The sequence below is a fragment of the Takifugu rubripes genome, chromosome 15 (genome assembly GCF_901000725.2).
Source record: "Takifugu rubripes chromosome 15, fTakRub1.2, whole genome shotgun sequence".
Lineage (NCBI taxonomy): Eukaryota > Metazoa > Chordata > Actinopteri > Tetraodontiformes > Tetraodontidae > Takifugu > Takifugu rubripes.
In genome coordinates this window covers 14,860,150-14,874,916 of record NC_042299.1, presented here as the reverse complement: position 1 = coordinate 14,874,916, position 14,767 = coordinate 14,860,150, and the positions used below count along the sequence as shown (strand labels likewise).

Genomic DNA, 14,767 nt, shown 5'->3' with positions numbered 1-14,767 from the left:
AGAAATTGTAGGGTTCCTTTCAGCAGGCATTTTCTCCAAAATAAAACTTAAAAAGAATCCGATCGAACTCATTTTATTCAGGTACAAGCTCCTTGTGATGGTCAGACAAACACCAAAGTTCTTAGTAAACAACTCGATGATCAATGTGGGTTTTTTGCAAAGTCTTTGTCATAGGCAACCACAGAGTGAAAAGGATAACTCAGTGGCCTTCTTCAAAGGGTTGTGACCATTTACAATTCTTAACTTTATTTTATGAGACCATTTTTCCCAAGCTAACCTTTATCACAGCTCTTCATGTAGAGAGAAATGTTTTACTGCAAACCAGAGGTAGAAGATAAACAGAGCAGTAGGATGCAGCAGCAGCAAATATGATAAAAATTATTTTGTCTCACTAGATTATCATAGTATAATACTGTACTGATACGCCTAAAGATGCCAACAAAACTCTCAAAAATTAGCATAGGAATCAAGGTAAGCGAAACATTAACTGCATAATTGAGTGCCGCCAATGTCAGATTCCGTAAATTTTGTTTAATCTTGGTTAAATTAACTAATTAATTAACTAATTAATTAAATTAAAAAACGAAAGTTTGCTAATGGTGTTGGTTTATGACTTATAAATTAAGTTCTTATCTCTTTCCAAGCAGACTTCTGTTCATACCTTCATAGAATATCAACTGGCTTCCTTCTGCTCAAAATATATAAGTTGTGGTCCTTTCTCACATAAAATCGATACTAAAACCAAGATGCTATATTCTAGCCTGCCGCTGCCATGGCAACCACCGTCAGTAGATGCAACGTATCTGATAATTGAATTCATTTTAAAGATGGGGGGCTGGTGTCACGGCAGCTGGATGCATTATTAGACAGGTTAGTTTGAGTTTAAAAACCTTTAGTGTGCATCATTATAGTTTATCATCATGGATCCTCACTGGTGTTAGAAACGTACAGTTAGAAATGCTGAGGGTGGGATTGGTTATTCATAATCATGTACCGGTACTAGTGTGACGATGATGATTAGTAAGTTTTTACCTATTTTTTTTTAGGAAATTCAAACTGAGCTCAGTGAGAACAACCAATGTAGGACTGGTGAACTAAAATACATACAATCAGTGAATAAGAGGAATATTGTTGCACCAAAAAAAGGATGCTTGTCATTGTTCCACGAACCACTTTTAACTCATTTCTATTCACCAGTCAGTGTTCTTGTGCAGCGTTACACCTGAAACTCAACATCCGTTATCCTGTAAAAAGCTCCGAGCTGTTGCAACTTCCTCCAACCAAAGAGATCAAATGTCCAGTTTCTGGTGAGGCAACCCTAAATGGCTGAGCATCATCCCAGCGTGATGTCAGCTCCTGGCAGCAGCACGCTGGTGAAATGGGGGTCTAGTTTGGGCACAAAGCCTTTGAAATCTCTGGAGGCCTGAGTCCCAAACACATCCAGGACCTGCCTGTTCATCAGAGCAAACCTGCAAGAGGAACAGGAAACAGGAAGTCATCTCACGTCCTCTGCTGCCGATCCAGAACTCACCAAATGACCAGCTGGTATTTACAACGTCTGATAACCATCTGGGATTTGCTGCGTGTGTGGGGGACCCAGTCGTACCTGCCCTGTGTCAGGCGCAGCAGGAACTTCCAGTATGCGGGCCTGAGGTTCTGCACTTCCATCACAGCCTGTTTAACGTAGATTTATCTTCACTAAAACAAATATTTGTGTTGGGAATATTTACACAAGCTCAAAAGGAGAATTCCAGACCCACATTTTCTGACCCAGTCGTGGAACGAAGCCTTGAAGCTCGCGGGTAATGGTGGAGAAGAGCCACAGGAGCTTCACGCAGTTGTTTAAATATCTGCTCCTTATATTCAAGAGCAAATCGATACACAACCTAAAGGACATATGAACCCTCGTCTCATCGGAGGGACAAAGCTGATGAAAATATTGATTAATTCCAGAATAAGAGCGAGCGTTTTTGGCTTTAATCGCTAATTATGTCGTGAATTAAAGGTTATTTCTATTAAAGTATCTATTAATAGGCCATAAGGGGCCGTAGAGTCAGAAAACAAAGGGTCTGGAATTCTTCAAATAGAGATATTTAAAATAAAAGTGGAACGTGTACGTGTGGGTGCACTGCTCATGGGTTCTTCCTCCTGGGGGGGGGGGGGGGGGGTCTGGTGTGCATGTGAAACTTACAGCTTGGAAACAAATCGCAGTGGAGACGGCGTAGAGAACGGTGTCAGCGTGGGGGAAGTAGGGGAAGCGTCCTGCTTCGATGCCTTTGAAGTACATGGTCTAAAACGAGAGAGCAGAATCGTCACTATTGCTTCCGACTTCTCGTTTCTCGCGACACAAGTTTTACCTCCATCAGCTTTGTAAAAAGGTACATGGATATGGTGGTGCTTCTGTAGAAGAACATGGACGTTCCGGCCAGGAAGCCTGGGAAGGGACAGAGGATCGGACGGACACAACTGTCACGTGGCAAAAATTCTACTTAGCGTGAAGAATCGGGCCACACCTGCGATTAATGCATGGAGCTCATCATCAATGTTCCGCATCCAGCGCAACAGGCAGCTGGTCACCTGAGCCAAGGAGAACCAGGTAAATACAAGAAACCACACTAGTAACCATGGAGACCGGAAGCAAGGGGAGATCAACCTTGTATATGCTGACGAAGGATCCCAGAAAGGCCCCTAACTGGAAGTTCTCTTTGTTGTAGAAGAGCGAGGGGATCCGTGAGGGTTTGGAGAACATCTGTCTGAAGGCTGAAGGCACCTTAAGACAGCACTGAATCAGGTAGCCCACACTAAACATCCTGACAAAACCCTGGAGGAGACAGAACATTCACCAAACGCTCCTTTATCAGGACGAGATCTAAAGCAAACGCAGCCCGCTGGACGGAGGTGACTCACTTTAATGCAGTAGGAGATGCAGTTGTCATGGTGATGTCTGCAGCACCTGTGTCTGGGACCCTTTGTGCATCTACAAATGATCAGGAGAAGAAGTCAGAGCTTTGGAGACGGAGGGAACGGTGGTTGCGTGAGCAGCCCTCACATGGACTCCAGCAGTTCTTTGGTGTACGCCCGCAGCGTCTTCCTCCCGGCCTCGGGCCTCCCGGCCCCGCCCTCCACGGCGAGCGCCGTCCTGTCCGGCGTCCTCGAGCTGCCGTGCTCGGCCACGACGGCGTGAGTGGGAAGCTCCTCTTTCCCGATGATGAACCTGAGACGGACACGAGCGCCACTGTTAGAACACTCAAGCAAAGGGGTCAAAGTCAGCGCCCGGGACGCGGCCGACTCACTTCAACGCGGAAAAGGCGAAGCCTTTGAGGCCGTCTCGACTCCTGCGGGACAGAACACAACGTTCACCTTTGTCATACGTGGAAACGGACATTGCTGAGATTTCAGAGAGTTCTGACCTGAAGAAGAACATGTAGAGTGAAGCAGTTATGCAGAACAGAAGCACCTGGGGGGGGGGACATTATTCCAGGGAAGCACGTTAAGACAGTTCCAGCAGTCTTCTATCATCAGTCCAGCAGATCATGGGGCACGTTTAGATCCACTAGATCTCGTGCATCTACTGACCTCTCCGTGTCTCACGGGTCTGACGAAGCCGCGGGTCGCTGCCATCCGGAACAAAGTTTCAGTGGCCTGACGAGACAAACGGACACGGAGCAGCTTAAATTTTAGGCCTGTGATAAAAACAATACAGCTTTAACCGGATTTGCTAAAACAAACAAGAGACTGGAAATGCTCTTACAAGGTTGGCCATGTATATCGTCAACAGTCCTCTCCTGAATCAGGGGGAGTATAAGTGAGGATTATACGAGCTCCCAACAAAACAGTCAATATTTATGAGGACAACGTCCGAGCCACCGCAGCAAACTCACCTGCTCTTGCGCTCCACGAGGATGGCGAGATAGGAAGCAGGCAGCGCCGAGCCGAACCCAAGAGACCAGGAGTAGAAGCCCCCCAACAGTTTCCTGGAGTCAGAGATACAGTGGCATCAGGGTTTTTCTGTTACTGAAGGGCAGATGGATTCACAGGCCCCATCAGGGCTGACAGGAAGGCTGGAAGGTTTTCCTTCCTGTTAACCTACATATCCATAAGATCTGAAAGGCCGAGGTGGATGTAGAGAATGAGCAGTGTTAAAGAAGCTTCTGCTTGGTGGAATATTCAGATTATAAAGGCAGGCTCCAATTAAAATGGGCACTATTAGCAAAAAAACAACAACATCTGTTTCAACAAATATCAAGTTGCTGCATCGAAGCAGTCGGACACGTCAGCTGATCCAAACTCCACATGATTCCATCTATTGGACCGACTAACCTGAGGATGCAGAAGAAAACAATGTAGAGACCCCCATTGGCGGTGAGGAAGGTGGTGGACCAGAGAATCTCAGGGATGAGTCTTTTTAAATAATAATCCTTCTTCCTTCTCCTCAGCACTGCTGCAATCTGCAGTTCAGTGACAATGACAGATGCAACTGTTCACACTCCAATAGCGCAATCAATCAATCAATCAATGTGCAATGGAAGATCTGGACGTGTGTTCTGACGTTATCAAAAAGGTGCAAGCTTGTAACAATTTACGCATTTTATGTTTCCTGGATCACGAATATGTGGTCAAGCGTTTGTTTAGAAAGGTAAACAGACGATGTTTACAGTTTGCTGCTAACCAACCAATGTGATCAATGTAGCTTTTGCGCCGAGTTGTAGCTTGTAACGCGATGAATGTGAGGTTTAGGCCTTTCAGCAGAGCTTACACACGTCCGTCAACTCGACCTTAGCCCTTCGGTGGAAGATGGCTAATGTTTACAAGGATTCTCAGAACTCGGTAGGCTAACTTAGCTAACTTTAGCCTCTGTGTGTGGAGGTACGTGATGTGAGTTGACGTACCAGATAAAGAGGGACGTATATTTTGAAAGAAACCTCCAGAGCACTTCTGGAAACGTCCAGAGCGGACTGCAAACACGACGGGTTCCAGGTGTGGCCGATCTCGTAGCAGTTGTGGGGTATTTTACTGAGCACAGCCATGTCTGAACACCATGGACTGTACTCTGACTGACAACCCGAAGCAGGAACGCAGCGCCGCGCCGCGCCGACGTGCGCGTCCCCCGACGCAGCAGACGTCACCGCGCACCGCGGACGTGCACGTGCACGGTCTGCAAGAAACGTACGTGACAAGCCCCGCCCCTCCCTCCACACAAAGATGGTATAATGATTAATAGATTTTTTTATGACTCTATTATCGTTGTTAATCAACCTTTTCTTTAAAAACAAATTCTACCGGAGACATTTTGAATAGTGAAACAGTTATTAATAAAGTCATCAGTCATTCATTCCTTTCCGTGATGCCTTATTCTTTATTAATAACACTAAATAAATATATGTAGAAACATGTAGCCAACTGTAGCAAACCGAGAAACAATCAGTTTCAGTTATTAAAAGGTGTAACTCTTGTTTTCTCATCCTCAATATGCCAATAACCTAATTAAGTGACTTATTTCCGAGTTAAAAATATTATTTTACCCTCAAATTTCAGCCTTGAAAAGGCGGCTATTCTTACTTTTAAAAATGTGTTTATGTTATGTTTTATGGAAAACTGGAGGGCAATTTGGGCACCCCGTGGTGCATGAGTTTGCGTTTCAGCCTAATTGGATCAATTACATTGATTTCCCAGTGGGCGATTATGCTACATGTAATCATAATTAAAGCGAGAGCTCGGAGCTGTTATTATCCGTGCACGCGTCTGACACCGCGGGAGGCGCTCACAACTGCTGAATGGTCTGACTGTGTTTTGAGTTTCATAAGTTCTGCGCGCATTCCGTTTACGCACTCCAGCTCAGCCGCCGCGCTTCCCCACTTGTGGTACTCGGAGCAGAACCGGCTGGACACCCTCCGGGACCGGTCTTCTTCACTATGGACCGGAGTTTGAGGCTGTTGGCGAGTTGTTTACTTTGCGTTCTCTGCTCCGGTGCGGGGGAGACGCGCGGCCGTGAGAGAGTTTACTACATCGGGATCATCGAGGGCACGTGGAATTATGCGCCCAGTGGTAAAAATCTCCTCAATGGAAAAGATATCGCAAATGACGAGTGAGTCTGAATCTTATATTTTTCCAAGGTGCTATCAAGTGAAGCCATGTCGGTAACGTACAGTTTAGGGTCCAAATTCTATGTCATCATGCGAGGGTGTGAGCGTCTAGACCTCTGAATACGGCTGTTTACACGCGGCAGTAGGAATCAGCTGAATAACCCGCTGGATGACGCGAGGCTTTCTCCTGCATCACAGTACCGGGCTACAGTTATTTCAGTATATGCGATGCGAGAATATACATTAATTCCTGTGGTATCGGCCATGATTTGAAGTTTAGGTCATTTTTCATCCGCAATTGTGGAATTTCCTGGCTTTGTCAGACAGATTACGCAACATGCAAGAGCCACTTCAGTACAGCAGAGGTCAAGAGATGCCTTTGGCTGTGCTCAAACCAAGACATGTCAGCAATTTTAATGAGAATTCACAGATAGAATCTGATTATTTTAGGAAAAGAAATCCCAGTGGACCTTTTGATTCATGCCCGTCTATGTGGCTGAAATGAAGCCATGCAATTCTGCGTCAGTCACGTTCAGTTTAGGGTGGAAAGTTTATGATGGGACCAGTGTTGGGACCAGTGGGACCAGTGTTGGGACCAGTGGGACCAGTGTTAGGACCAGTGGTGGGACCAGTGTTGGCCGCGCCTCCAACAGCAGGTTTACCCTCCCGGTGAACCATGCCCTCTAATTGTTTGATAGCTGCGGAAATGTGCCATTTATTCAGCGTTGATTACATCTCCAGTTAAATGAGCTCAGCAGATAAATGAGCACAGCGCAGCGTCATCATTGCTGGGCCACGGCTCTCACTCACTGTTGACATCATTAGTATTACTGGATGTCTTTTTGTAATGTCCTTCTTCCCACTCTGATCCCAGGCACGCATCCACCTTCCTTGAATCAGGACCACAACGCATCGGCCGGGTCTACAAGAAGGCCATGTTCCGTCAGTACACGGACAGGAAGTACAGCCAGCAGATCCCAGGCCCTGCCTGGTTGGGCTTCCTGGGGCCCGTCCTTCGAGCGGAGGTTGGTGATGTCATCTTGGTCCACCTGAAGAACTTTGCCTCCAGGAACTACTCCATACATCCGCATGGGGTCTTCTATGAGAAAGACGCAGAGGGTAAGAAGTTACAAAATGGAAACTGCACACAGATTTAGCCAAATATCTGTGAGAAAGCTCCCGCATTGTCTCCCTGGGGGGGAGGGGTGCATATTATGGAAGGGCAGGACACTAAGGGGACATTGTCGTAACATGTACCTCTAGTGATAAGATCACCCGGTGTGTTTACAGCTCCATCCCTCACTTTTTCTCACGATCCATTTCCTGATTCAAAACTGTGGGTTTTCGTTGTTTTTCACGTCTTTGTTGCTTGGGTGCAGTCTTACGTGGTGGCGGGATGTGTTCAACCACACAACCAGTGATTTTACTGGTTTTTTGTTGTGCAACGAGACCCCACCCCCCAACCTTTGTGAAACGTCCTTCCTTAAAAAGTTCTCGACAGTTACTAAAACTGAAACTAAACCTCATTCACCGAGTTTTGTTCATTTCAGATAATATGACTCTGGTTGGATACGTGTGCTTTATATTGTGTCATAACTGCACAACGAAATGAAACATGACTTTCTATAAGTTCTACTTGCTGAAGAGCTCTGCAATAGGATGATCCCACTGGGTGTCTGTCTACCAGGGGCACTCTACCCGGATGGAACGTCAAAGGCGATGAAGATGGATGACGCTGTTCCTCCAGGAGGCAGCTACACCTACCGCTGGGAGGTCAGACCAGAGTTTGCCCCCACAGATGACGATGCAAACTGCCTGACCTGGGTCTACCATTCTCACGTGGACGCCCCCAGAGACATCGCCTCGGGACTTATTGGGGCTCTGCTGACCTGTAAAAAAGGTACAAAGACTTCATTCTGTTTTGTCTCGGTGCTGTCGACCTGGCACAGATGAAGACGACGGGGCCGCTCTGCACCTTCCGATTGTTGTGTTCTCAGGAATCTTGACCGAGGCTGCCCACTCCGCCCAGGGTTCGGCAGAGTCGGTCCGAAACGACGTCGACCAGGACGTCTTCCTGATGTTCAACGTGGTGGATGAAAATCTGAGTTGGTACCTGCAGGACAACATTCGGAGCTGCTGCGATCCGGCGGGAGTCGACCTGGAAGATGCAGACTTTATGGAATCAAACAAGATGCATGGTGAAAAATGAGAGGAATTTGATTTTGTGCTAAATGAACCATCAAACATCACAATCTTAGATTTCCAAGGTGTTTCAGCATCATTGATCCCACGGTGTGCGTCTGTTCTCTCCCCGACAGCTATTAATGGTTACATGTTTGGAAATCTGCCCAGAATCACATTATGCCAGGGCCGAGCGGTGGCCTGGCATTTGTTCGGCATGGGTAATGAGGTGGACATTCATTCCGCATTTTTCCATGGCAACACGCTGCTGGACCGGGGCCATCGCACCGACGTCCTCAGCCTGTTCCCCGCCACCTTCGCTACCGCTGAGATGGTCCCCAAGGCTCGAGGGAAGTGGCTGCTGACCTGCCAGGTTAATGACCATTTTCAGGGTAGGGCGCTTGACCTTTGAGACGCAGAATTGCTGACGTGTTCGGATGCTTTTTCCACCACTAAACAGCTGTTACCCGACACAGCGATTGTAGTAGGCACAAGTTTGTCATGTCACATTTTAGAATCGTCTCCTCAAACAGGAAAAGCACAGCGCAGACCGGCTGACATATGACCCTTGGTGTCTGTCTCTGTTGGTGCCTTCTAGCTGGAATGCAGGCCTTTTATGAGGTAAAGTCATGTAACGGCGTCAGCGGCACCACACTGACAGACGGTGTGGTGAGGAATTACTACATGGCAGTGGAGAAAGTGCTGTGGGACTATGCCCCGTCTGGACAGGACCTAATTAATAACATAAATCTCACCGAGGCCGACAGGTGGGCAAAGTTTTCATGAGCTCCACAGTTATATCCTACTGGATAAACACTGTAAAAGTTAATCATTTATTCTGATGTCATTCCTAATTTTTGCTGCTGTGATGAGTATAAAATCACAAGATATACCAGTAAAGAACATTGCTTAACATTGCCTGAAGGCCACTGCCTAGAATTTGGCTTGAGTTTTGTGGGGGACCAAGCAGTGTTGATTCAGATCCAGGCAACATAGCAAAGCTTCTTATCTGTGAATCTTCTGGATTTGGAAGCAACATTCTGAGACAAAACACTGGAGTTTCAATATTATTCAGAATATCTGGGACCGTTTGTCTTGGTTTGTAGAGATGTTCATATCAATCACAGCCAACCCAGCATCAGTGTCCATCAGTGTCCTTTCACACCCTTTTTCAGCGCTTCTGGGACGTTCTTTGGTAGAGATGGCAACAGGATCGGAGGTCAATACCTTAAAGTAATGTACAAAGAGTACACAGATAGTTCCTTCACCACCACGAAACCACAAACGCCAGAATCTCAACATTTGGCACTCTTCGGTATGGCCTGGAACCTGGTTCCGTTCTTACTTTTTGGACTTTGTGTACTCCATTTGTTATAGTGAGCCTTTCAACATCCGCCATCATTCTCAATTTGTCCAGGTCCAGTTTTAAGAGCAGAGGAAGGAGATACAATCAAAGTAACACTGATGAACAAAGCTGACAGAAGCTACAGCATCCAGCCTCACGGCCTCTTCTACGAAAGCCTCAACGAAGACGGTAAAGAAACAGCCTCACGTCATCACTTTGTGTTAGTCTGACACTGTCACTCAGCCCTTGTGCTGTTTACTGTTCTCTGTGGAACGCTGTAGAGGTCTCCAGCCAAGGCTCTGACATCGGTCCAGGGAAGACCTTCACCTACACCTGGCAGGTGAAGGACGGCCCCTCTCCCTCGGATCCCTCCTGCATCCCCTACCTTTACTTCTCCGCCACAGATCCAGTCGCCGATACCAACTCTGGGCTGATGGGACCGTTGCTCGTGTGCAAGAAAGGATCTCTGGCTGAGAGCGGATTGCAGGTGCTGTTGCTAAGTGTCACCTGTGGGATTTCCCAACAGCGTCACAGGGTTGTTGGAGCACACAAATGTCGATGTTTAAGCATGATGACACCGTTTCACTGCGATCTCCTCAGCTATGCTGAAACTGTCTGCGTGGGTTTCACAGAAAGGCGTCGATAAGGAATTCTTCCTTCTGTTTTCTGTCATGGATGAAAACTTGAGCCAGTATTTGAGGGACAACATTGACATGTTCGCTCCAAGTACAACGGATCCTTTAGATGAGGACTTCATGGAGAGCAACATGATGCACGGTATGCTCGCGAATATCTTCCTCTCCGTGACCTGTCACACTTCTCACTTCTGTTGCCGTGTTTTCTGGACTACAGCCATAAATGGGCGCATGTACGGTAACCTGGCCGGCCTGGAGATGTGTGCTGGAGACAAAGTAACGTGGTACACCTTCGGACTTGGCACGGAGGTGGACATCCACGGGGTGTATTTCGAGGGGAATACCTTCAAGAAGCAGAGCACGACGCGAGACACTCTCAACCTGTTCCCCCATACCACCACAGCGGTCTCCATGCAGCCAGATGAACCCGGTTGGTCAGATTGCATCACGTATGCACGGGCAGAAACCTCGACAACCCCTCCCGTTTCATTCTGTGCCATCAAGGATGATGAAATGCCAGGATTGCGTTGATTTTACTGTGTCCTCACAGGTGTGTACGAGGTGAACTGCAGAGTAACGGACCATTACTCCGCTGGCATGAGGCAGCAGTACAGGGTGAACCTCTGTCCCCAGAGGGAGTTCAAGCACGCACGCACGCCTCCCACCAAGGTCGTGCAGTATTTTATCAGTGCTGAAGAAATCGAGTGGGACTTCTCACCTCAGAGGGACTGGGAGCTGGAGCTGTACCACACCACCGAAGAAGACAGGTGAGAGTAACGGGAGTGGATTCCATAGCCTGGCCCGATTTGCGGTTGCAGCCGTTTGATGATGGATTTTCATGGGTGTCGGTCTTCCAGCCCTGGCAACACATTTTTGGGGAGAGGAAAAAACAGGATCGGCTCACGCTACAAGAAGGTGGTGTATCGAGAATACACCGACGACTCCTTCACCATGCAGAAGGATCACCAGCAACACTTGGGAATTCTGGGTGTGGTTAGACTTTCATTTTGTTTGTTTGTTTGTTTTTTTTACTGAGAGTCGAGCTGATGTATTTGTCTTTCCTGCCACAGGTCCCATCATCAGAGCAGAGGTGGGGGAGCAGATCGTGATCACGTTTAAAAACAAAGCCAGCAGGCCGTACTCCATCACCGCGCACGGAGTGAAGGCCAGCGGCGCGCACGTTCCCAACAGACCTGGTGAGACAATGGAAGCTGCTGGCAGGTTGTTCTAGTCCGGGGGCCTCGACAATGACGCTTCAGTTCCCTTCTCTTTAGGCAAGATAATAGAGTTGACATGGGATATTCCAGAAAGTTCTGGTCCAGGGGTCTCGGATCCGAACTGCATCTCTTACGCGTACTACTCCAACGTTGACTTTATCCAGGTGCGTATTCTGTGTGTAGTTTCAAGTCCTGCTCACAAAGTTGGCAGAGCTCCCCATCATTTTGCACGTTTCCAGGACCTGTACAGCGGTCTCTTGGGGCCTCTGGTCATTTGCAGGCCAGGCACTCTGCGAGGGGAGGGCTCCGACAGACAGAGGGCGGATGTGGAAAAGGAGTTTGCTCTGCTCTTCATGGTGCACGATGAGAACCAGTCCTGGTACTTGGAAGACAACATTAGAAAATACCTCAACGCTACCCAGGAGTCTGCGACGTTCGATCAAGGTTTCCACGAGAGTAACATGATGCACGGTAAGACGACGCAGTGAGACAGTGAACATGATTCAACATTCAAGACTGAACACAAGCTGAAACATATAAAACACAGACACGCAGTTCAGCTAACATCAGCAGACCGTCGCTGTTTGAAATCTGCAATTATCATATTTCAAGTGGCACAATATGAGTCCAAATGTGGTTATGTAGCCTAGATATGCATCAAGGAAAAATAAAGAATTCAGTTTGTTTCCTGAAATGTGAATTTTTCTGTTAAAAGGGATCAATGGTCGGCTGTATGCGAACCTCCAGGGACTGGAGATGACTCAGGGACACAAAGTGGACTGGTATCTACTGGGAATGGGCAACGAAGTGGACATGCACACTGTTCACTTCCACGCTGAGACATTTACCTACAAGGTAACGTTCGCTGCCCAAACCTGCTCATTTTGGTGGTTTCTGGCCTGTTTTCACTTCCGCCCCTCGGTAATTATTTCCCATTCGATGTTTCCTTTTCTTCACTGTGCACGGCAGACGGACAGCGTGCACCGCGCAGACGTTTTTGACCTCTTCCCTGGGACTTTCCAGACTGTCGAAATGGTTGCGGGGAATCCAGGAACCTGGCTACTCCACTGTCATGTGACCGACCACATCCACAGCGGCATGGAGACAACGTTCACTATCAAAGGTTTGCCCTGATCCTTGTCCTTCAGCACACCAAATTACCCCAACAGCACAGCTCCAAGGGTCATGGAGGCACTCAGACCCTTACGACGTGATAAGTTTGAGGTTCCTGTTAGCCAATTACAGACCCGGTCATTTACATTTTCCTGTAAATGCGTGATTTAATGATATGGATTCTTTTTAAATGTATGGGCAACCACAGTGCTGATGGGATAATATCATAGGTTATATCAAAGACTAGAATCACTTTGTGAATAAAATAAAAAGAATAGATTAAAATCTTAAAAGTTAGCGGATTGGTGCTCTGGTGCTTTAGGAGCCTTCCAGGTTTCATTTGATTTTCATATAATATGAATTTCTCCTCTCTGTTTCAAAAGTAGGACACTTGTTGTGTGGGCTTTATCGTGCACTTACGTAATGGATATGGAATGTTTTTCTCAATGTTATCAGCCTTCTCTTCGGCACTATTGACATTTTGAAGCTAATCCTCTCACTGTGTGTGAAGCTTCCATAAAGTTTACAGCAAAGTCCCATTCGTGCCTGCTGGCTCCTTAATTTAGCAAGCACATATATCACGTTGGCATCTTGTTTACAATCCCAGCATCATTTTTGATCATGTTGTCCAAACGCTCTTCCTCTTTGTAACTTCCTTCTCAGGCGCAGCACAGGGAACTGGAAGCTCCTTAGATACGTCACTGCTCCTGCTGGTATTTGCTCTCATTTCTGCTCTGCACTGATAAAGAGAGTCCATCGTCGCTGATGTGTGTTGCCACATCCTTTCGGTAGTTTTTTTTTTTTTTTTTAAACAATCCAAGGGAAAAAATCACTGTTGTAACCAAAAGTATGCACACACGTTGAACCTAGAATGTAAAATGATGTGTTTCTTTTAAAGTGTTTTTCAAAGCTCTGTTTGAACAAATCTTTTTATTTTCATGTAAAAATGTGCAATAAAGACATTTTGAAACCCCTATTTTAAAAAGCGAGCATCCATTGCCGCATTTATCTCTCCTGAAAGGGTCATGTTGGTTCAGTTCCTTTGTTAAGTGCACAGGATTTCCCCTTGGCTGCAACAGTTTACAGACTAATATACAAACCACCTCTATTCTTCACCAGATGTTTTAAATAACTACATTTCACATTAAACAAGGAGATCATCTTGGTTTGAAGAAGCCCACCTCATGCCTGATTTCTGCAGATAAGACTCATCATTGATTTCAGGAGGAAAACAGCAGTCAGTCAACAGTCACTCAGGGTTACCACAGACACTGAAGAAACGGGCCGTGATCAATGGAGGGATGACTCTCCCCGTACAGCGTTTAAACAGCAAGCAGCTCAATAAAATGATTTTGGAGGTCATTTATTCAAACAAGAGTCACATTTTAGGACCGTAGGCCTCATTTCCAAGTGTGGCATGGTTTAATTAGCACGTTTCAGCTGCAATTTTCTCTCTTTAAAAGTATTATTTTTATGGGGGAATGCCATGCTGTGTTTTTTTTTCACTTTTCACTTTTAGTGGTAAATAACGTTGCTCTTTAAGGATCAGTTCTAAAGTGTCACGTGTATTATACACCGCAAGGTGGCGTCAACTTGCATTTAAAAACGTTTCTATTGGCGTCCAAATAAAACCATCAAAACCATCATTTATTTGTACATCAAAACGACGTGATTGATTAATCTGGAGTCTATTTGCACTCTTCCCAGCTATTGTCCGTTTAACCTGTGATGGGTCCACTGATCACAGTTAACAGCGCAAAATTAACATAGTGTTTGTTGTCAGTGGGGCCCCTGTTGTCCTGTGGGTGACTGATTTCCGTGGTGATTACTCCCATTGTTGTAGATAAACACCTAAAGAAGCCTTAGAGAAATGGAAGGACGGTATTAGTCTGTATGCAGACCTCATCAGCCCGAGGAACATTGTTTACTGGTGTTTATTCAAAACAACAAATAATTACATTGTTCTTTTTTTCCCTCCAACCTCATTGACGATCGCTGTTTTCTAACGGAGTAAGCAAGCACAAACAAGTCCATAGTATCTTCCAGGAAACAGGCCATGGTGCACATCTGCAGCAGGTCACACAACAGCAGCACCTCCTTGATCAATAGCTTTCATCGAACCAGACAAAACACATCCTTATCTAAATGAGTCCTTCCACGGGATTCCGTTGAGTTTGTTGAGTTTTCCCCCTC

At 46.4% G+C, this 14,767-nt stretch overlaps 2 protein-coding genes across 3 annotated transcripts; one reads left to right on the top strand and one right to left on the bottom strand.

Moving 5' to 3' along the window:
- Positions 1 to 59: 59 nt before the first annotated feature.
- On the bottom strand, positions 60 to 5,096 carry LOC115252638 (transmembrane protein 135-like). The gene is made up of 15 exons (XM_029848338.1): positions 4,890 to 5,096; positions 4,321 to 4,448; positions 3,882 to 3,974; positions 3,752 to 3,785; positions 3,577 to 3,642; positions 3,411 to 3,457; positions 3,294 to 3,335; positions 3,050 to 3,214; positions 2,908 to 2,977; positions 2,654 to 2,821; positions 2,514 to 2,577; positions 2,358 to 2,434; positions 2,192 to 2,290; positions 1,607 to 1,674; positions 60 to 1,469 (listed from the first exon to the last, which is right to left on the bottom strand). The coding sequence occupies exons 1-15, from the start codon at positions 5,025 to 5,027 to the stop codon at positions 1,334 to 1,336; spliced, it is 1,395 nt and encodes a 464-aa protein (XP_029704198.1). The 5' UTR covers positions 5,028 to 5,096; the 3' UTR covers positions 60 to 1,333.
- Positions 5,097 to 5,753: 657 nt separating this feature from the next.
- Positions 5,754 to 13,550, top strand: LOC115246473 (hephaestin-like protein 1). 2 transcript variants are annotated; one of them, XM_011620002.2, is made up of 19 exons: positions 5,754 to 6,085; positions 6,958 to 7,202; positions 7,771 to 7,983; positions 8,081 to 8,281; positions 8,402 to 8,656; positions 8,863 to 9,031; positions 9,440 to 9,579; positions 9,682 to 9,798; positions 9,891 to 10,096; positions 10,242 to 10,386; positions 10,462 to 10,674; positions 10,795 to 11,011; positions 11,102 to 11,232; positions 11,315 to 11,440; positions 11,519 to 11,625; positions 11,701 to 11,932; positions 12,177 to 12,316; positions 12,485 to 12,584; positions 13,238 to 13,550. In XM_011620002.2, exons 1-19 carry the CDS (start codon positions 5,913 to 5,915, stop codon positions 13,315 to 13,317), a joined length of 3,210 nt encoding a protein of 1,069 aa, XP_011618304.2. In that variant the 5' UTR covers positions 5,754 to 5,912; the 3' UTR covers positions 13,318 to 13,550. The 2 variants fall into 2 exon arrangements, with proteins under 2 accessions (XP_011618304.2, XP_029704610.1); XM_029848750.1 differs by having other exon boundaries at positions 5,755 to 6,085; positions 12,431 to 12,584.
- The last annotated feature ends 1,217 nt before the right edge of the window (positions 13,551 to 14,767 follow it).